Below are 21,020 nucleotides of genomic sequence, written 5' to 3' on the forward strand. Positions count from 1 at the left end.
ATCCCCTCTCTACTAAAAATTAGCTGGGCGTGGTGGCGCGCGCCCGTCATCCCAGCTACTCTGGAGGCTGAGACAGAAGAATCGCTTGAACCTGAGAGGCGGAAATTGCAGTGAGCCAAGATCATGCCACTGCACTCCAGCCTGGGTGACAGAGAAGACTCTAAAAAAAAAAAAAAGGTAACTCCGTGAGGTAATGTAACAATGTATACATTACTTCAAACGGTCATGTTGTATGCACAATAAATACAGACAGTAAATAATTTTTTTAAAAACGTTTTTCTAAGGAAATAGAAATTATCGAAATAGGTAATCTATTCAATTAACCTAAATTGTAAAACATTATAAAACACAGAGAACTGTTATAATTCATTCTCACCTATTCATTTAACTTAGGTTAGCTTAGTTTTCAATCACTACATATTCTTAAAAGGAGTGAAATTGATCACATTCCATTTATCTTCCAAATTTATCAACGTTTATGAAGATTTATTTCAAGAATAATTTGTACAGGGCCTAATTAAATTATGAATCAAGAAAGTCTTAAATGACCCCTCGATCCCCACTTTTCCCTACACTTTGCTCTCTTAATCTCCTCGCCCATCAGAACTGCTTCAAGAAAAAGTTCTGGTAAGTTTCTTGTACTAAGGGTAAGAATGGTAAGTTCCCGTGTTAAGTTCCCGCCCTTTTTGGAACGAGGCATTTTGGAACAGAAAGTGTTTTCTGGTGCCCTGAAGTCACACGATAAACCTACCTGCCTATGGGTAATCCTGTGAAGTGAATAAAGCGTCCAGGCCATGCATTAAAATACGCAATTTATTTTAGTTATATAAATGGCGTTGGTTTAGGTGCAGGGTACAAACTTATTTGGAAATCATCGATTTGATAACTGCGTTGGCAAGGGAATTTGGAAAGAGTTCGCCCGGGTTAAGACACCAATGGATAAAATACTTGTCAATCCAGGAGAAAAGGCATCTCAAGAATTGAAAGACTTGCCGGCCCAGGCTCCCTCGGGGAGCTCTATGTGTAGAAACGGCGCTCTCCGTTACTTCACGGTTACTTTGCCCAGCACAAAGGACGACGCGAATACCAACAGACTGGACGAGTCAATGACTACAGTTTGCATTAAGAGGCGGCGCCTTTTGGGTTTCAGAGGGTTCCACTGGAACCTACGAGGGTCAGAAACACCGACGCGCGGATTCCGCCCACCAGACAGCCTGGGGAAGCAAGCCTGAAGGCGCGGCGCAGCTAGAGAGAAAAACCTCGGCAGACAGGCCGCCCAGAGGTAGCTAAGGGGCCCGTGAGCAGGGCCTGCGCTCCGGCTTCGCGGCATGCGGAGGACACGGCGCACGGCGGCCCCGCCCCCTCGGTTCCCCTCGCCCCGCCCCTCCAGGGCCCGCCCCTTCCCGGGCCGCGCACCCGCGCGCCCCGCCCGCGGGCGGAAGCTGGAGCGAGGCTGAACGCCTGACGTCAAGGCGACATCGCCAAACCTCGCCCAGATTCAGGCGTGTAAACCAGCCGGAGCGGCGGCGGCAGAGGCAGGACCGCCGTGGCGCCTAGAGTAGCGACCCGGAGGGAGCGCGGGGCGACGCTGGCTGCAGGGACCCGGTGACAGCGTGAGAGGTTCGCAGAGTGAGTGCGTGGCCGCTGAGGGAAGCGGCGGCGGCGGCCGCGCGGGGCGGGGGCCGGGCGCCGGCTGAGGGGAGCGGGCAGGGTGCGGCGAGGCGCGGGCCGGGCGCGGCGGTCAGGGGCCCCAGCGGCGGCAGCCCCTCGGCGCACGGCAGGTGGCGCGAAGGCCAGGCGCCGGGCCGGCGAGCGCGCTGCCTTGCGGGCCAGCGAGGAGGAGCCGCCGCCGCCGCGGGGGAACAGCGCGCTTTGCGGAAGGGGTCAAATGTCTGAAATATGGCGGAGGAAGTGAGAGCCCGAGGACCCCCCCCATCCGCCCGCTCTCTTCAGCCCGCGGCCGCCGCAGCTTCTCCCGCCGCCCTCCTTTCCTCCCCGGCTCCCCCAAAGACTCGCTCCCCGCCCCGAGCCCCCTCGCTTGTCGCCTGGGTTACCTCCGTGGTATGGGTGGAAGTTAGAACGGAAACCAGAAAGTTGTCCTTTGCAAAGACCCAGCTTCCCCCAGTCCAGAGCTAGGGCGAGGAGCCTTCGGGGGAAACCACTCCCCGGCGCCCCGCGGGCTTGAGCCTGACAGGGGAAAAAGTTTGCTTGAAACGGGGTTGGCTTGCTCCATTTGTTGCGGGAAGTGGCAGGAGGAAGGCAGCGGAGAGAGCCCCACCTAGTCTGGCAGCAGCCACCGTGTAGAGAAAAACTGTTAAAGGGGCCTTTCCCTTCGTCAGCAAGAGGAAATCTCTCTTACAGAGGGAGAGAAAATCCAGGAAGTTTGTCCTCTTCTCTTTTTCGCCATCTCGAGGTGTCTAATCTTAAAACTATCAGCGCCATGAATTTTATTTAAAACTACGCCCAATGAACTGGGCCCTCCGGATTTTTCTTCTGAAAAACACTGATGCCTTGGAGAAAAGATAATTCTTGCAAGTTAAAGCAGATGGTTTCCTTCCCCTTCGCTTTCCCCCCTCTCCCACTCTCTTCAATAGTTTAGAAAAACGTTTTGGCCCTGTAACTTCTGATTGGTATGAATAGAAGCAGTTCTGTGTTGCAGTAACGGGAAGTCACATTTTTACGGGGTAGAAAGTTGACACTAAACGAAGATTGTGATTTTAGTATTTTAAAATTAATTCCATCTAATTGGATTTTGGTTTTGCTGGCAGCATCTAATATATGTCGAGTACTTAACAATTTAAAGCTCTTAACTCGTAAATTTATTTTTCAACTCTCTTTTTTTGTAATTAAAATACTGTTTGGACTTGCTCAACTAGACCTTATTTTAACAAAAAGTAACTTATGTAAATAGAAAAGAAAGACATTCATTTAACTTCAAGCCCATATTACTCTTAAAAGCTGACTCTTGAAATAGCATTTATTGAGTCATAGTGGAGTCATGGGACTTTTTAAGGGCCGGAAGGGACTATTTAGATCATCCAGTCCCACCCTGTCATTTTATGGAGGAGGAAACTGAGGCCTAGTTAAGATAACCAGTTAGTGGGTCCACTGACCTTTAGGACAGTAGTCTATCCATAAGAGACAACATGGAGAAAGAAATACAACATTTTTATAGTGAATTATCATCTTACAAAGAATATTCTTCCCATATCGCACTTTTAAAAAGGGGTACCTTAGTCAAATAGGAGGAAAAACCACTTGGGTAGTTTCATCCTCAGGTTTTAGGTGAGGAAACTGATACTCAGATTAAATAAGCACACAGAGCCTGAATGATAGTCTTATTTGAGCCCATCTGTGCTTTTAATCTGTACTGCATTAGGTGTTTTCACATGCATTTCCTTGTTTGACATTGACAATAAATTGTGAAGCTGCCTTATCTGAGGAAGTCCTAAAGTAAATCATTGGAACACATGTAGCCAGTTTGTTGTTTTTAATATGCCAGCTATCAAAATACAACTGAAGAACCAATACTAAACTGATTTAACTTTAAAATGTGGTATGGGGCATGAAAATGATTGCTCTGGCTAGGCGTGGTGGCTTATGCCTGTAATCCCTGCACTTTGGGAGGCCAAGCCGAGGCAGGCGGATCACTTGAGGTAGGAGTTCGAGAACAGCCTGGGCAACATGGTGAAACCCCGTCTCTACTAAAAATACAAAACTTAGCCGGGTGTAGTGGCACGCGCCTGCAATCCCAGCTATTCGGGAGGCTGAGGCACGAGAATCTGAACCTGGGAAGTTCAGATTGAACCAGCTTGAACCTGGAAGGCAGAGGCTGCAGTGAGCCGAGATGGCACTACTGTACTCCAGCCTAGGTGACAGAGCTAGACCCTGTCTAAAAAAAAAAAAGGGAAAAAGAAAATGATTGCTCTGCTCTCTTTTACGTTCTCCCACTCACCCCCGACCGCGTAAAAGTCATCTCTCTTACCTTCTATGACACGCATTACTTCCTACCTCCTGTTACCATTATATATTATTTATTCCATTGAATTGTAAACTCCAACCACAAGATATATATTGTTTTGTATGCCTTAAAGCACTGGCATGGTGCCTTGCAGTAGACATTCAACACCAATTAAATGTAAGTACCATGAGGGTAGGGACTTGATCCATTTCATTCTTCACAGTATTTTTCCTAGCGCTTTGCCTGGGCACAGTGTAATGGTTAGCGTTTGAATTTAGGGATTATAATGGTAATGAACATTCAAAGAGAGGATACTTGAAGAGAACGGTGTAATCCTTTAAAAAGAAACATTTCCATATTGGCTTTGGAATCCCTTTTACTTGACAAATTAATTTTCGTTCTATCCTCAATCCTTTCCAGAATTCCAGTATTTTCTCTTAACCTGTATAAAGGTAAAGTGACCCCCTCCCATAATAAAGAGCCACCATGTAAGGAGGGTATAGCAAACAATTAATCGTTAAAACAACTAGATCCATTTTTGTAAGGATCCTTGCAAGTGTATCTTCCTGTCTAATTCAAGATTGGTGGAAGGTCTATGCAGAGATTGATAACATGGTAACTGATTAGACATGTTATTTTAAATGCAGTCTAAGATTTGGATGAAAAGCTCACGTTCACGTTTTTTTGCCTTTTGTAGGTACTGGATAAATATTTATTGAGGCAGTGAAATTAATCTGAAATTGGATCTGTTACAGAGAATTTGACCGATTTTACAAGGTGTCCATTTACTTTTTCCCCAAAAGTATTGTTTAAATAGGCTGTTTTATTATCGATTATCACACAGATCTTACTGATTTGCATCATTTCCTTAAAGATGTAAAATAACTGTGTTTCTCTGTGTTGCTAAAGAGGAGGTTGAGTATTGATCTGCAGTGTCTAGATTTGACTGGCACTAGGAGTAATTTAGCATTTATGAATTAGCTATTTACTGCTATTTTATAGCAGTGATGTCACATGTTCACTCTATAGAAAAGTTAGGCAAATATTGGTCTTTCTTAAACTTTCTAAGACAAAGGTTGTGACTAAAAATATGCCCTGGGTTTTCTTCCCCCTCCTCTCATTGAGGACTCCATGGTCTAAGAGATTAGACTGAAGTTTTTGTTAGACTTTTCAAATTGAATTTCTTTTAGAACAAGTTAAGACATTTTGGCTGATGCAATGATTCATTGTAACATTGGACAAAATTTTTAGTTCAGCCATCTATAAACAGGAGTGTACTGTACCATGGCTCTGGAAGCTAATGTTTTCCTGTGTTCATAGATTATTTTGCAATGGTATTGAAAGGTACTAATTACCACTTGAGGTCTTAAGTTCTTTGTAAATCTCATGAGCACAGTGGAAGCAGTAGCTACAAAGAATAGATGAATTTATCCATTTGCAGTAAAAACTGGCTTGTATATAATCTGTTGTACTTTGAACCCAGTTGAGCACTGGATTCTAAAGCAAGTCTCTTTGGTCTTAGAGAGTTTCTATTTTAAACAAGAAAAGTTATCAGGAACTTTTGTGCTGCCTTAAAAACATCACTTTAAAATTCACCAGCAACAAAAAATAGTATCACTTACGTAAATTCCGTATTTCCTAACATTGGACTATTTATTCCTAATGTTGGTCAAATCAAGGGTGCAGTAGCAACTGATTATTTAAGTAGTAATTTAGAAAGATTTTTTTTCCTTTGAATCAGTAGAGGGTCAAAATTTTTAAAACTTTCCAAAGAACCCTAAAACTTAGGAAAAAAATGAAAATGTAGGGGAAATGTACCAGTTTTTTTAATTTAAATTCCCTAAAATAAAAAATATTTACAACATGAATTGCAGAATTTCCATCTGATTTTTGTTGTACAGGAGGACTATATTCTGTGGTATCAGTATACAACTCAAAATACAAAAAATTAGCTGGGTGTAGTGGGAGGTGCCTATAATCCGAGCTAGTTGGGAGACTGAGGCAGGAGAATCGCTTGAACCTGGAGGCGGAGGTTGCAGTGAGCCAAGATCCTTCCCCCACACCCACAACCCCGGGCAAAGGGGAAACTCTAAAAAAAAAAAAAAAAAGAAAAAAAAAAAGAAAAAAATTACTTGATTGTATATGAGGTGCCTGCATACTAGAAATGTTCTTTTAAGTTACAAATCTGTCTCTCTGACCATAGAGAGTAATTATTTAATGTTGTGAGTTTGAGTTTTATATCAAACCATTTCCTAAAGCTTACTTGTAATTACTTTCACTTTGTTTTTGTAGTTATACTACTTTATATATATATATATATATATATATACACATATACATATATCAGTGAGACCTTTTAAATTTTAACTGAATTCTGGTCTCATAACTTGTGATTGTTTCCAGTACTGGGGGATTGAATGTTTTTAACTGTTGTGCAAATAGACTGAATAAAGGAAGTGAGCATCCATTAAAAACTCTAATAAATAATTTGGATTTTTTTTTTTTTTTTTGAGACGGAGTCCCGCTCTGATTTTTTTTTTTTTTTGAGACGGAGTCCCGCTCTGTCGCCCAGGCTGGAGTGCAGTGGCACAGTCTTGGCTCACTGCAAGCTCCGCCTCCTGGGTTCACGCCATTCTCCTGCCTCAGCCTCCCGAGTAGCTGAGACTACAGGTGCCCACCACCACACCCGGCTAATTTTTTGTATTTTTAGTAGAGTCGGGGTTTCACTGTGTTAGCCAGGATGGTCTCAATCTCCTGACCTTGAGATCCACCCGCCTTGGCCTCCCAAAGTGCTGGATTACAAGCATGAGCCACCGCGCCTGGCCTTTTTTTTTTTTTTTTTTTTTGAGACAGTCTCGCTCTGTCAGTCAGGCTGGAGTGCAGTGGCAGGATCTCAGTTCACCACAGCCTCTGTCTCCAGGGGTCAAGCAGTCCTCCAGTCTAAGCCTCCCGAGTAGCTGGGAATACTGTGCCTGGCTAATTTTTTTTTTTTTTTTTTTTTTTTTTTTTTTGAGACGGAGTCTCACTCTGTCCCCCAGGCTGGAGTGCGGTGGCGCAATCTCAGCTCACTGCAACCTCCGCCTCCGGGTTCAAGCAATTCTCCTGCCTCAGCCTGCTGAGCAGCTAGTACTACAGGTGCAGGCCACCGCATCTAGCTAACTTTTGTATATTTAGTAGAGAGGGAGTTCCACCATATTAGTCAGGCTGGTCTCGAATTCCTGACCTCAGGTGATCCACCTGCCTCGGCTTCCCAAAGTGCTGGGATTACAGGCGTGAGCCATTGCGCCCGGCCAGGTTTTGTATTTTTTGTAGAGACGGTTTCACCATGTTGCCGAAGGTCACCTCAAACTCGTGGGCTCAAGGGATCCACCCTTCTTGGCCTCCCAAAGTGCTGGGATTATAGGCATGAGCCACTGTGCCTGGCCCAGCATTTCACTAAGTAACTTTATTTTAAAAATATACAGTGAACTGATTGCCGAAGTGGTGGATTGCCTCTACCTGTTTCCTTTTCTTTGCCTTGTGGGAAGGGAAAAAGATGAAACATGTTTTGTCTATTTAGTAGCAATTTTTGGTGAAAGCTTCTGGAGAGGAAATGGAAAATGCTGGGTAAAATGAAATTATAATTATCTGTGTATTCTAAAATTTATCCTCACATTAGAATATATTTTTCAGAGTTACTTTATACTAAATTCAGGGACTTTCTAAGTTCTCAGTTAATAGAACTGAAAGGGTATCAATAAAATAAGGACTATATATATAATCTATTTTTACTTAGTTTTTATGCGTCAAAAGGTACGTTTGTTGCATCCAGCTGTTTGTTACCTTGTGTTTTAAAGTTGCAGTTAGAATGTGGAATCCTATTACTACATTGTACTAACATTTGTGGCTGATGCTTCTAAGTTATCCACGAGCTTCTCAATACAATAGCAAAATGCAGGAATTCCTCTGGAATCTTGAATTGAGGGATAGGATGAGATATATAATGTATGTTATCTGTTATTTTCTCCTACTGCTCTTGAAATTAACAAACTTGAGATAGTGTACTGAATTTGTATTTATAAGATTGTCTTTGATTTTCTTACTAATGTTTAGAATATAGAAAAGTATAAAGAAGAAAATGAGTATCATCCATAATGCCATCACTACAATGACTTTTTTAAAGCAAAATGTGTATAAAGCAAAATGTGTACTTTCCTTCTGAAGCTTTCCAGCCTCCTTGCCTCCTCAGTGAGAATGATGACATACTGTTGTTAGAGTTGTTGAGGATCAAATGCAGTATTACTCATAAATGTTTTATAAACCATAAAATAATAATGTACTATATTTTTTTGACAGCCTCACTCTGTCACCCAGGCCGGAGTACAGTGGCACAAACTTGGCTCACTGCAGCCTCACCCTCCCAGATTCAAGCCATTCTCCAGCCTCAGCTCCCCAAGTAGCTGGGCCTACAGGCGCATGCCACCATGCCCAGCTAATTTTTGTATTTTTTGTAGAGACAGGGTCTCACCATGTTGCCCATGCTGGTCTGAACTCCTGAGCTCAAGTAATCTGCCCGCCTCCACCTCCCAAAATGCTAGGATTACAAGCGTGAGCCACCATACCCAGCCGTATTAGTTCTTGTTCCATAAAGCGTTTTTGTTTTTTTTTTTTTTTTTGAGATGGAGTCTGTCGCCCAGGCTAGAATGCAGTGACACGATCTCCGCTCAATGCAACCTCTGCCTCCCGGGTTCAAGCAATTCTCCTGCCTTAGCCTCTTGAGTAGCTGGGATTACAGGCATGCGCCAGCACGCTTGGCTAATTTTTTTTGTATTTTTCTTAGAGACGGGGCTTCACCATATTGGCCAGGCTGGTCTCGAACTCCTCACCTTGTGATCTGCCCACCTCAGCCTCCCAAAGTGCTGGGATTACAGGCGTGAGCCACCTTGCCTGGCCCTATAAAGCTTTTATTCTCTTACGGCATTGCTTAAGATTCCCATTAAAGTATGAATAAGGACTAATAAATAATTGTGAGTTTTGATTAGTGTAACATGCATTACCTAGATCAGTATTTTCAAAGTATGGTCCAAGGAATCCTGGAGGTCCCCTAGACATTTTTGGCGAGTCTGCAAGTGCAAAACTATTTTTATAACACTGAGACATTCTTTGCCGTTTTCTCTGTAGTGACATTTGTACCTGTAATGTAAAAACAGTGGTGGATAAAACTTCTGGCACTTTAGAATAAACCAGGTTAGAGTACTTCACTGTCCTAATAATCATTGTATTCACTGCCATGCACTCACATTTTGTTTTTTAAGTTTCACCTAAATGCTCTTGATGAAGAAGTAAAAAAATTTTAAACTAAATCTCTACCTTTGTACACATCTTTTTAATATACTGTAACAAAATAGGAAGTATGCTTAAAACACTGGCGAGGCCATGGACAGCAAGCCTCCCAGCACTTTGGGAGGCTAAGTCCAGCTTGGGCAATGTAGTGAGAGCCTGTCTCTCCTATTAAAAAAAAAAAAAGAAACCCAGTGTGGTCATGCACACCTACAGCTACTCTGGAGGCTGAGGTGGAAGGATCTCTTGAGCCCAGGAGTTGGAGGCTGCAGTTAGTTGTGATCGTGCCACTGCACTTCAACCTGGGTAACAGAGCAAGACCCTGTCTCAAAAAACAAAACAAAAACACTTGGCAGCATACTGAAATATAATAGTTGTTTCTAGGGAAAATATTTGTGTGATTGAGTTGCACACTGAATCAGTCTTCATATAATGCCATTTTTGCTTAGAAGAATGCCAGACTAGGGCATTAGGCTGACATTTTCTTGAAAACAGTGAGGCTTTGCTTTAGGGAAAATAGTAGTAGTATTGTCAATGATAAAGTTCCTAGATTTTAAGCAAAAATTTTAGAAAGCTTGTATCAGCTGCTGTAAGTATATAATGAAATCTGTCATTATTTGATTATCTGCATAACTGAGTCAGTATTTCCAAATGATCAATGCATAATATTATAAAAATCATACATGGGTAAGAAATCTTTCCAAAGTGTCAGCTAGACCAACGGATTTTAATGTTATAGAGAACATAAAGTTTATCAATAAGGTATCCTGTTCCATATTGCAACCAATTGCTGAGCTTTGGTGTAGTGTCAAAGACCAATATCCAGATTTATCTGAAAACGCTATTAAAATATTCCCAACTGTCTGATGTATTTTGTATTACTCATTTTCCATGCTTGCTCTCAGTGTTCGATGTCTTCTTTGATTTATTTTGTTTATATTTTTGTTGGAAGCAGGAATGGGAGCCATAGATAAATGTGAAGCAATGTTTTCATGTGCTTTATCTTAAAATCTATTGATATATAATCAGTTTAAGTTTAACTTCTTTGTAGTCTTCTCTGAGCAGTCCATTCAACTTTTAGTCTTGGTAATGGATTAGATAATAGTTATTTTTAAGCCTATTTTTGGTTTTAATATTTGTTTTGTATACCTGACTGCTCATCTATAGACAGAATTCCCTTGTGTCCAAATTCTGACGTAATCCTTAAGTAGATTTTTAGTAGTTGACTTTCTCAGTTTTAAAATATTTGGTAACTTTCCCATAGTAAAGCTGTAAGTTTCAAGTTTAGTAATGTCTTTTTGACCTGAGAATTTGGTGTGTTGTCTTACCTTAAGTAGACACTCTTCAAAAACACACCTGTAGAATGATCCTTTTTTTACCTTTCAGGAGAATGCTGTTTCTTGCTTTTTTTTTTTTTTTTTTTGTGAGACTGAGTCTGTCTCTCTTGTCACCCAGGCTGGATTATGGAATACAGTGGTGCAATCTCAGCTCATTGTAACCTCCTCCTCCCAGGTTCAAGCGATTCTCTTGCCTCAGCCTCCCAAGTAGCTGGGATTGCAGGCGCCACCACCATGCCTGGCTAATTTTTGTAGTTTTAGTAGAGACAGGGTTTCACCATATTGGCCAGGCTGGTCCCGAACTTCTGACCTCAGGTGATCCACCCACCTCGGCCTCCCAAAGTGCTGGGTAAAGCCACTCCACGGCCTTCTTTTTTATGTTAATTTTAAAACATTTGTAGCAATCCTTGTTAAACTGTTTTTATAAACTCATGGGATAAGTCCAAATTTTATTTTCCCTTTTTTTTTTTTTTGAGACAAGGTCTCACTTCACCTAGGCTTGAGTGCAGTGTCACAACTCACTGAAGCCTCGACCTCCCTGGCTCAGTTGATCCACCTCAGCCTCCCGAGTAGCTGGGACTACAGGCGTGTGCCACCACACCCAACTAACTTTTGTATTTTTTTGTAGAGACAGGGTTTTGCCATGTTGCCCAGGCTGGTGTCAAACTCCTTGGCTCAATCAATTCTCCTACCTCAGTCCTCCAAAGTGCTAGGATTACAGGAGTGAGCCACAACACCAGTCTGGTTACAAATTTTAAGGGATTTTTAGACTGTATTTGGATCGAGTAATCAGTTTCAGATTAGGAAAGTGTTAAGAAAGATGGTTAAGTTACAGTTTGTATTGTGCACAGTTTCTTGGAAATTTAGTGCCAGTTATTTCCCTACAGAGATTAAAATGGAGAGAAAAGAGAATTCAGTATGAACACCAGTGTTGCAGAGAACAAAGTTGACACCAGAGGAAGAAAAAGGTTTAGGGAAGGAATACATGTGAAAATGCTAACTTCAGGATAGCTTCAGGGATTAAGCATTATAGAACTCCTGCCTACATGAGCTAATCCCATAAAGAGCAAGGGAATTTAACAGGAAGCTTTAGTGCTGCCTGTATTAAATAATTAACTGGTCAGCTGTTCTAGCAGTTCTGAATTAGGGAACATACTGAGATCATATTTTATGTCCAGGACATCCAAATTAGTCACAAGGTGACAAGTCACTGACTTGTTTATAGAGTTTTAGTTGCTAGTTGAAAATATTGCATTAAATCCTTCGATTTTAGCTTGTTTATACTTGTGTTTTTTTCTTCCAGGTGCTCTCAACTTAATCATCCTTCAACAAAACAATTAAGACTAGGTATGCAAGCTTTTAAGGACAGAAAAAGCATTTATAACATTTCTCTGTTTAGATGAAAGTGATGATGATTAATGATGGTGATAATAGGCAATGAAGAGGTGAAAGGGCAGGAAGTAGAGCAGAAAAGAGAGTGAGGATGGTGATTAAGAGGTTCTTGTTAAGTGCAGGACTACTGTTAAAAGCAATTCACTTCACAGTTCTGGTCAACAGGAATGATAAACTCAACATTGAAAAACACTTGTGATTATAGTGGATGATACATCTTACCCATCAGAAGGTCCTATGTAGAGGATAAACTGGCATCATATTTGAGTTAGAGATTATAGTCTTAAAATTTCATCACTAAGCAGTTTGACTGGAGAGCCTTTGACTAGTTCTGCTCCCCAGCAGTCCCTTATGTACTTTTCTCTGGACCTTCAGGTGCTTGAATTAGACCTTTATGTCATTGTCCTCATATGTTTTAGCTCATTCCATTGGGTTGGGTGTGAAATTAAATCTGAGAACTCAGGTATTTGTTTTAAGTAATTAGACCTTTTATTGTACTCTGTTGTCTTAAAAAGCATGGTTTAGTGGTGGTAACATTGACCTAGGTGACAGGCTTCAGTTTAGTCTCTGGCACTGGTCATGAAACCTTGAACAAGTTAACTCCTGTCTTAGGACCTTATCTTTATGTAGAGACAGTTGGACTAAATGGCTGTTAAGGTCTTTTCGGGCTTTCAAATCCTGTGTTTCTGTGATACCACCCTTGTTTAAGCCACAGTCATCTCTTGTCTGGACTCACAGGAGCTTCCTAACTTGTTTTCATTCTTGTCCTTCCCCACATTATTTTCCACTCAGAATACAAAGTGACCTTTTTAAAAATGTAAAAATGTAAATCAGATATGTAATAATACCCTCTGGTCCCAATTTATCCTTAAGAACCAGTTCCTTATCAAGGCCTAGAAGGTACTGCATAATCCAGTTCTTGCTTACTTCACAACTTTATCCCCATTACTCACTAAGCTCTAGTCAGCTGTACTTCTTTCTGTGACAATCTTTTGCCAGCCCTCTGCAATTCTGCCTCAGTCACAACAGTGGATCTCAGTTCAGATGTCACATTTACAGAGTTTTTTCCTGATCATCTTATATAAAGGAGCATCTGTCTTCATTACCTCTGTAGTTCTTACCATAATCAATAATTATATTTATCCATTTGTTTACCTCTCATCCCCTCTAAACTGTTTCAGGAGGACAGGAAGATCATGTTACTTTTTCACCACTGTCTCAAATGGTTAGCCCAGTAACTGTCAAGAGAATTATTTTAGTTAAAAAAATATATAAAGTATGTAACGGTTTGTCCATATCAATTCCCATAAGCTACTCCTTAAACTGGTTTTTTCTTTACTTTTTTGGTAGCGGCCTGGTCTTGTAATCTTGCCCAGGCTAGTCTGGAACTACTAGGCTCAAGGATCCTCCTGCCTCAGCCTCCCAAAGTGCTGGGATTTACAGGCGTGAGCCACCACAACCAGCCTTAAACTAATTTTTAAAGTTTTATATCTATGTCCAACTATAATTTCTCATTTTTTATTTAGGTCATCTGTCTCTTGAGGACTATTTGATCTGATTGCATGTTATTGAAAGCTAATTGTTCTTAGTTACTATATGTTAGGATTAAATTGAGTAATTTTGCACAAAAGGTTTTTAGCAAAGACATGAAAAGTTAACCAATATAAAACTGTTAGCAGTTCAGAATATCCAAATGAGCGATATAAATGAGTGCCTATTAGAGTCAAAGGAAGAAGTGAAACCCTTAGGATCTAGTAGTTAGAAAAGACAGTAAAAATAAGGCAGAATCTGCATATTAAAGGAGTTTGAGATTAACAGTGAATTACAGTGAGCAGCACTACAGAAATTGAAGTAAATTCAAGAGTGTTTTGCTCTGGTAGATGTTTATAAAATTGATTATAGGGCCATAATCGCTTTCCTATATATAACCTTTGGTGCCAGGTATTTTTGGATTTCAGAATTTTGAGGAAAGATTTGTTTTAGATTTTGGTAAGAGTAATCAAACAGTATTAATGTGAAACATGGATAGTCACATTAAGTGAGAGAAAAGGTAAAAATAGTCTCCCATCAGTGCTCAGATGAAGTTTTGCCATTATATATCAGGTCAAGCTTTGCCACCAACATAGTTATAGAACTTTGAGTTTTCAGAGATTTTAGGATTTCAGAATTTCTATAAGAAATCGGTTTCAGGCTGGGTGCAGTGGCTCATGCCTGTAATCCCAGCACTTTGGGAGGCCAAGGTGGGTGGATCAGGCGGTCAGGAGATCGAGACCATCCTGGCTAACACAGTGAAACCTGTCTCTACTAAAAATACAAAAACTTAGCCGGGCGTGGTGGTGCACGCCACAGTAGTCCCAGCTACTCAGGAAGCTGAGGCAGGAGAATCACTTGAACCCAGGAGGCGGAGGTTGCAGTGAGCGGAGATCACGCCATGGCATTCCAGCCTGCGCGACAGAGTGAGACTCCATCTCGGAAAAAAAAAACGAGAGAAGAAATTGGTTTCAAATGAGTTAAAAAGGCTTTATTCATTACTGTTTGGAGAAGATACCAGGGTCTGAAAATGTTACTTTGAAGCAATTAGCTTTAGAAACCCTCTTTGCCAAGGAATTATTTGACCCTGACTCAGGATGGAATGCACTGCTGGAGGGTGATGAGTCTTTAGGGTATGGGAGAATCACCTAATTCTATAATTGCATAGTCCAGTTAAATGTTTGGAAATAGCTAAGGTTGGTGCCTGACAAACACTAACATTTTTTTTAAATGTTTAAATATTGAGAGCTCATAACTTAACCACAGTTTCATCTTGGTGATTTTTTAAGTCTTGTAAGATATTGGGCAGTTTGTTTCCTAATAAAGTTTTTAAGAATTATTTGATACATTTAATTGTAAAGTAAGAATACAATAGAAGATTAGAATAGGAATATTGTAAATAGGACTAATGTAATCCTCATTTAAACATCCTCAGGCCAGACACGGTAGCTCACGTCTGTAATCCAAGCACTTTGGGAGGCCAGGATAGGCGGATCACTTGAGGCCAGGAGTTCGAGACCAGTCTGGCCAACATGGTGAAACCCCATCTTTACTAAAAATACAAAAATTATCTGGGCATGGTGGTGTGTTCCTGTAGTCCCAGCTACTCAGGAGGCTGAGGCAGGAGAATTGCTGGAACCTGGCAGGCAGAAGTTGCAGTGAGCTGAGATCATGCCACTGCACTCCAGCCTAAGCGACAGAGTGAGACTCCGTCTCAAACAACAATAACAACAACAACAACAACAAAAGCTCCTCGATGGAACCATTTGGTAGTGACAAGGATTGAAGTAAATATCTGAAGAGGCTACTTAGAAACTCAGAATTGATTACAGGAAGTGACTGCCCACTTTCCATGTTTTCTTCAGATGCTCTGGTTATTCTAACAGCCTAGTTAACCACCCAGACTTTGGTTCTCATTGCCTTTATCCATTTGTTCGGTGTATATACTAATGTTCAATGATGCACACGTTAATGCATGTGATGTTTTTTGGATACCGTCTTACCACTTTTAGAATTGCCATGATAGGCATCTTTTGGAGCTACTTTTTTTTTAAGTGCTTACTGGCCTAGTAATTATGCAAGTAAGTAATTAAGTGTTTATTCATATGTGAAAGCCCAATGTAAACATTATTTATGTCTTCCAGTGAAGTGTGGTGTGCCTTTCATTTTTCTGAGCGGTCTTTATTTTGCAGAATACTAAATGGATCTTTGAATAGACTGAAGAGGGTAGATTATAAAAGGAAGAACTGTTAAATTAGTCAAAAAAAAACTTTATAACACAATTAGCTGCATGAGCCAGTGCGCACATAAGCAGGTAGTATAAATGCTTAGGTTGAGATACTAAAATTAGTATTAGAGAAAATTATAGGAAGTACCTATGCTCCCACTATGTTTTGTTACTTGGTTAATTTTTCTCCTCTGAACTTCTGGCAGGTTTACTGGAGAGTTTTCCATTAGGAATATTCTGGTCCTTAAGTTTCATTTTGAATGTATAATATAATCATGCAGGTTATGAACCCACAATCTAAAATCAAGGCATTCTTTTTTAAAGTTTCAGATGAGGCTGGGCGTGGTGGCTCATGCCTGTAATCCCAACACTTTGGGAGGCCAAGGCGGGTGGATCACTAGGTCAAGAGATCGAGACCATCCTGGCCAACATGGTGAAAACCCCCCCCCCCCCCCCCGCCCTGCCGTCTCTACAAAAAATACAAAAATTAGCCGAGTGTGGTGGCATGCACCTGTAGTCCCAGCTACTCGGGAGGCTGAGGCAGGAGAATTGCTTGAATCCGGGAGGCGGACGTTGCAGTGAGCCGAGATCGTGCCACTGCACTCCAGCCTGGCAATAGAGCGAGACTCCGTCTCAAAAAAAAAAAAAAGTTTCAGATGTATTCAGGAGTGGTCATATTGAGTTTGTCATCTGATCCTGGTTATGAGGGTAACAGTAAAATGAAATAAAATATTTTTCTGAGCCATTTGTTTCTCCTCTCATAGAAGACACTAATTCTGTTTATTTCTGAATTCAGCCTTGTGTTGAAACAGACTGTAGAATCATGTTTTAAAAAAGCTTCACCCATCCTTGTGGAGGGTGATGGTTTGCAAAAGCACCACCCCACTTAAGCATTTATATTGAGAAAATATTTATGGCATTCTTCTATGCATGAAAATGGGTATGCTTTGTTCTGGAGTTCTTACCTTTATTTATCTACTAACACTAAAGTTCCTCACTTTCGATTTTTCGATTTCCTTTTTTTTTTGAGACGGAGTCTCGCTCTGTCGCCCAGGCTGGAGTGTGCAGTGGCGCAATCTCGGCTCACTGAAAGCTCCGCCTGCTGGGTTCACGCCATTCTCCTGCCTCAGCCTCCTGAGTAGCTGGGATACAGGCACCCACCACCACGCCTGGCCAATTTTTTTGTTTGTTTGTTTTTTTAGTAGAGATGGGGTTTCACCGTGGTCTCAGTCTCCTGGATTTCTTATACCTCTACCCCAACAGCTTATAAACTGCATGTAGTATAGCATTTGCTTGAAATATATGAAAGTAGATATTTTCTCTAACTAATAGGGCTATTTCTGTGGTGGTTGTAGTTACTTTGCAACCTGTTCAGCAAATATTATGGGGCATTTTTGACGGTATCTTTAAATTTTGGACATAGAGAACCATCTTGGACAACCTTTTTCTCCCCAGTCTCAGTCATCCCTTTGGAGGTAGTGTCTCATTTTTAATCTGTGACTTGTGGAAGTTAAGGCATTTGAGTAGCTTATTTAAACTACTAAATAATCTGATTTCTGGAGATCTGAGGAATAGCAGACACCCTTTTCTGTACAAAATTGGGGAAATTTATTTTATAGGCAAAAAGATGAATAAAATGTTCCTAGTAGACAGACCCTAATAGTTCTGGGCTTGGGTAAATGTCTTAAGGAAAAGGGAAGGTAGTATCAGAATTTTCCGGGGTGTTTTTTGTTATTGTTGTTGTTTGTTTGTTTGTTTTGGGTGGACAGGAAGTAGAATTTATTGGTGAGTATTAAGAGGGGGCAGCACAGTGGAAGCCCTCATGAATGCAGGGCCCCGCCACTTGTCCAGAGGGCCATGGTTGGGAATGTAGTTGACCCCACACCCATCTGGGATGAGCCGCTTCTCAGCCACCCTGTCTTCAAACTCATTGGCATTGAACTTGGTGAAGCCCCACTTCTTTGAGATGTGGATCTTCTGGTGGCCCGGAAACTTGAACTTGGCCCTGCGCAGGACCTCAATCACATTCTCCTTGTTCTGCAGCTTGGTGCGGATGGACATGATAACTTGGCCAATGTGAACCCTGGGCACAGTGCCCTGGGGCTTTCCAAAGGCACCTCGCATGCCTGTTTGAAGCCTACACTGGGGTAGTGCAAGGTCAGAAACATGTACATCCATCTGAAAGGACTGTCTCCAAGGTCCCTTAGAGCAACCGATACAACAAACAGGCTGCATTCACTACCAAGGAAGCTGCTGTTTGTAGCCATTGCACACTGGGCCCCAATGAGGAAAGGAACTCAGTCGGCTTAATAGGCTGCAGCAGGGTGTTTTTTAAAACACACATACACCCAATCCCTACTAGAATGAGAGATTTTACTAATAATAGTGTTAGAAGTGTAAATGGTTTGGTAGCCAACCACTACTTTAAAATTGATTAGCACTCCTGGGCTTCTGGGCCTTCACATATAAATTTGACCTGACCTTGAAACTTCCCCTCTTGTTATTCCCAGTGTGACTTTTGTTTTACCCACTTTTCGAAATACCCCATGCGTAGCTCCTTACTTCACATCATGCTGGAATGTGACCCATACCAGCCAAACTACATCTAACAGAAACATAATACCTGACTAAAAGCGTCTTTTATCATATAGATAGATGTGTACAGGGTATGTTAATTTATCTTTAGAGAGACTCCCCAGTATACTGAAAAAACGGACATAAGTTTTGGTAGATAGCCTTGCTTTATAGAAAATGAAAATGGGCCAGACAGTGGTGACTCATTCCTGAAATCCCAACACTTTGGGAGGCCAAGGCAGGAGGATCACTTGAGGCCAGGAGTTTGAGACCAGCCTGGGCAACATAGCAAGACCCTGTCTCTGCAAAAAAATTTTAAAAAAAATTAACCGGGCATGCGGCACACGCCTGTAGTCCAGCTACTCAAGATATTGAGGTGGATAGATCGCTTGAGCCCAGGAGTTGAGGCTGTAGTGAGCTATGATTGTGCCTCTGCACTCCAGCCTGGATAACAGAATGAGACTTTGTCTCTTAAAAAGAAGAAAATGAATATGCCAGATACTAGCTTTTCCAGCCTCCCTTGCAGCTAGGGCACAAGTACTTGACCTAGGCCCCACAAAATTACATGTACTTTAACTTGAGATGGAAGAGATGATAAATTTCTGTTGGATTTCTCTTTTCCTCTTGGTTGATGTATACCACAAATCAGTTTTCTGCTGCAGAAACAACTGATACAAACTGAAGCATCTACTGTTAGTGATGTGACAGCAGTTTCCTCACCTGGCCAGTTTTGTAATATGGTTTTGGGTGTTTGTGGCTATGTTAGCTTCCAACTTCATTCTCTAGTTTCCACAGTAATTTTGTAAGTTGCTTGATATTTTTTAATGACTTATTTTTATATGTAAATGTGATTTGTATAACTTCCAACAGGAAACCTTGTCCAATGCATGACTTTAGAAAATTTAGCAAAAACTTTTCAAAGGGATATTTATGTGAAGAAAATGAGTGGTATCCTTGTGAGAGAAAAGTACAAGAATGAGACTGGGGCAAACTGCTTTTCCAGAAATAAAGAGGCCCTGATGATGACACTTTTGGTAGATCCAAGCTTTTCGTGAATATTGAAGCTCTGGATGCCTTGTTCGGTAGTTTCATAAGCAAAAATCCAGAAGTGTAGAAAGAGTTTTACTTGAAATTAAATAAAATCAAAATTTTGGTTTTACAGTTACACTAACCACATTTCAAGTCTTTGATAGTCATCTGTGGCTAGTGGCTACTATACTAGACAGTCCAGATAGAACATTATCATCACAGGAAGCTCTATTGGACAGCAGTAGTCTGGATTCTAATCCTAAATCTACAGTCTTGTGGTTCTGCAACTTCAGGTAAGTAATCTGAATCACAAATCCTTTATCTATTTTTATTTACTTATTTATTTATCTATTTTGAGACAAGTCTCACTCTCTTGCCCAGGCTGGTGTGCAGTGGTGCAGTCACGACTCACTGCAGCCTCAATCTCCCTGGGCTCAGGTGATCCTCTCACCTCAGCCTCCTGAGTAGCTGGGGCCACAGGCGTGCACCACCATGCCCAGGTAATTTTTTGTATTTTTTGTAGAGACAAGGTTTCACAATGTTTCCCAGTCTGGTATCAAACTCCTGAGCTCAAGCCATCTACCTACCCCAGCCTCCCAAAGTGCTAGGATTCCAGGCGTGAGCCCCTGTGCCCAGCCAGATCCTTTATCTAAAGACAGTACCTTATCTTAATTGTTGCTCTGAAGATTGAAATTTAATATATGAAAGGACATGGTAAGAGCTTTAAAAGCACCATACAGACATGTCAGCGTTCCAGATTAGAAATATATTTATTGGTTAACAAAGGATTATTCTAAAATAATCTGAAGAGAAACTTCAGAACCCCAGTGGCATGAATACTTTGAAGTTAGACCATGTGTATTTTAACCACTTGAAGAATCTAAATGCACAAAATTAACAGATTAGATTTTCATTTTAAATGTGAAATATATTTTACCCAAGCTGCCGTTTTCAATTTTATCTATAAATCTTAAAGTTTTTATATATACTAGGGGCTTAACCTTCTTGCTGTAGGTTCCCTTTATATATACTATTTTATCATCCTCATGAATGATCTTAAACAACTCAATCTGTTAACTAAGTGAATAATGTACCTGTCACATAGAGATACTGAATGAATGTTATAAAAATGATAGCTAGCTATGCCAGAAATCATTGGTTTTGGTAGACAGACTTCAGCATTTAGCAGGATCATTCTCAGTAATTCTTTATAGGTGTTTTGATTTGTTTTGAGGGGGTTGTTTGGCATATATTTTGCAGCTAATTAATTCATTTTTGTAAAACCGTCAGACAACAGTGCTAGATGTTTAAAATACTCTACAGCAGAAATTTTCAAATGTTTTTGGAATCATTAATACAACCATGTCTCTCCTTCACTTAAGCCACAGTAGCCATTGGTAATTGAGAACTAGATTCTTTCCCTTTGAGTCCTAGTTGATCTCAAGAATCATTCTCAACACTGTACTTAGCTACAGGTAGCTATTAATATTTTGAGTTGATGACTAAGCTAAAACCCATTTATCACCTCTGAGTTAATGGGCAAAGTCTATCCTTGTCTCTTCCAGGCTCTAGCCTATAGTGCAAGTGTTGGCAAACTTTTTCTGTAAAGGGCCAGATAACTATTTTAAGCCTTGTTAACCATACAGTCTCT

At 41.0% G+C, this 21,020-nt stretch overlaps 2 protein-coding genes and 1 non-coding gene across 5 annotated transcripts in view; 1 reads left to right on the forward strand and 2 right to left on the reverse strand.

Annotated features, from left to right (window-relative positions):
• The first annotated feature begins 1,457 nt into the window (after positions 1-1,457).
• The window catches only part of RAP1B (RAP1B, member of RAS oncogene family), a 51,424-nt gene continuing 31,861 nt past the window's right edge, over positions 1,458-21,020 (forward strand). Inside the window, exon 1 of one of the 3 annotated variants that reach the window (XM_032170691.2) lies at positions 1,458-1,629. The gene's annotated coding sequence lies outside the window, so the exon portion shown is untranslated. Of the gene's footprint in view, positions 1,630-11,945; positions 11,965-21,020 lie in introns of those variants that run through there. The other 2 variants (XM_032170690.2, XM_058426101.1) reach the window with 2 other exon arrangements.
• Positions 17,546-17,944, reverse strand: LOC116478982 (large ribosomal subunit protein uL16-like). The gene has a single exon (XM_032170694.2). The coding sequence runs from the start codon at positions 17,942-17,944 to the stop codon at positions 17,546-17,548; it is 399 nt and encodes a 132-aa protein (XP_032026585.2).
• LOC116479772 (small nucleolar RNA SNORA70) lies at positions 17,952-18,086 on the reverse strand. Its single transcript, XR_004251083.1, has one exon. It is a non-coding gene; the product is annotated as a small nucleolar RNA SNORA70 (small nucleolar RNA).

The sequence above is a fragment of the Hylobates moloch genome, unplaced genomic scaffold, assembly GCF_009828535.3.
Source record: "Hylobates moloch isolate HMO894 unplaced genomic scaffold, HMol_V3 SCAFFOLD_12, whole genome shotgun sequence".
Taxonomy (NCBI): Eukaryota; Metazoa; Chordata; class Mammalia; order Primates; family Hylobatidae; genus Hylobates; species Hylobates moloch.

Excerpts from the sequence above, each read along its gene's own strand:
- LOC116478982 (XM_032170694.2), bottom strand. The coding sequence starts at position 17,944 with ATGGATGTACATGTTTCTGACCTTGCACTACCCCAGTGTAGGCTTCAA.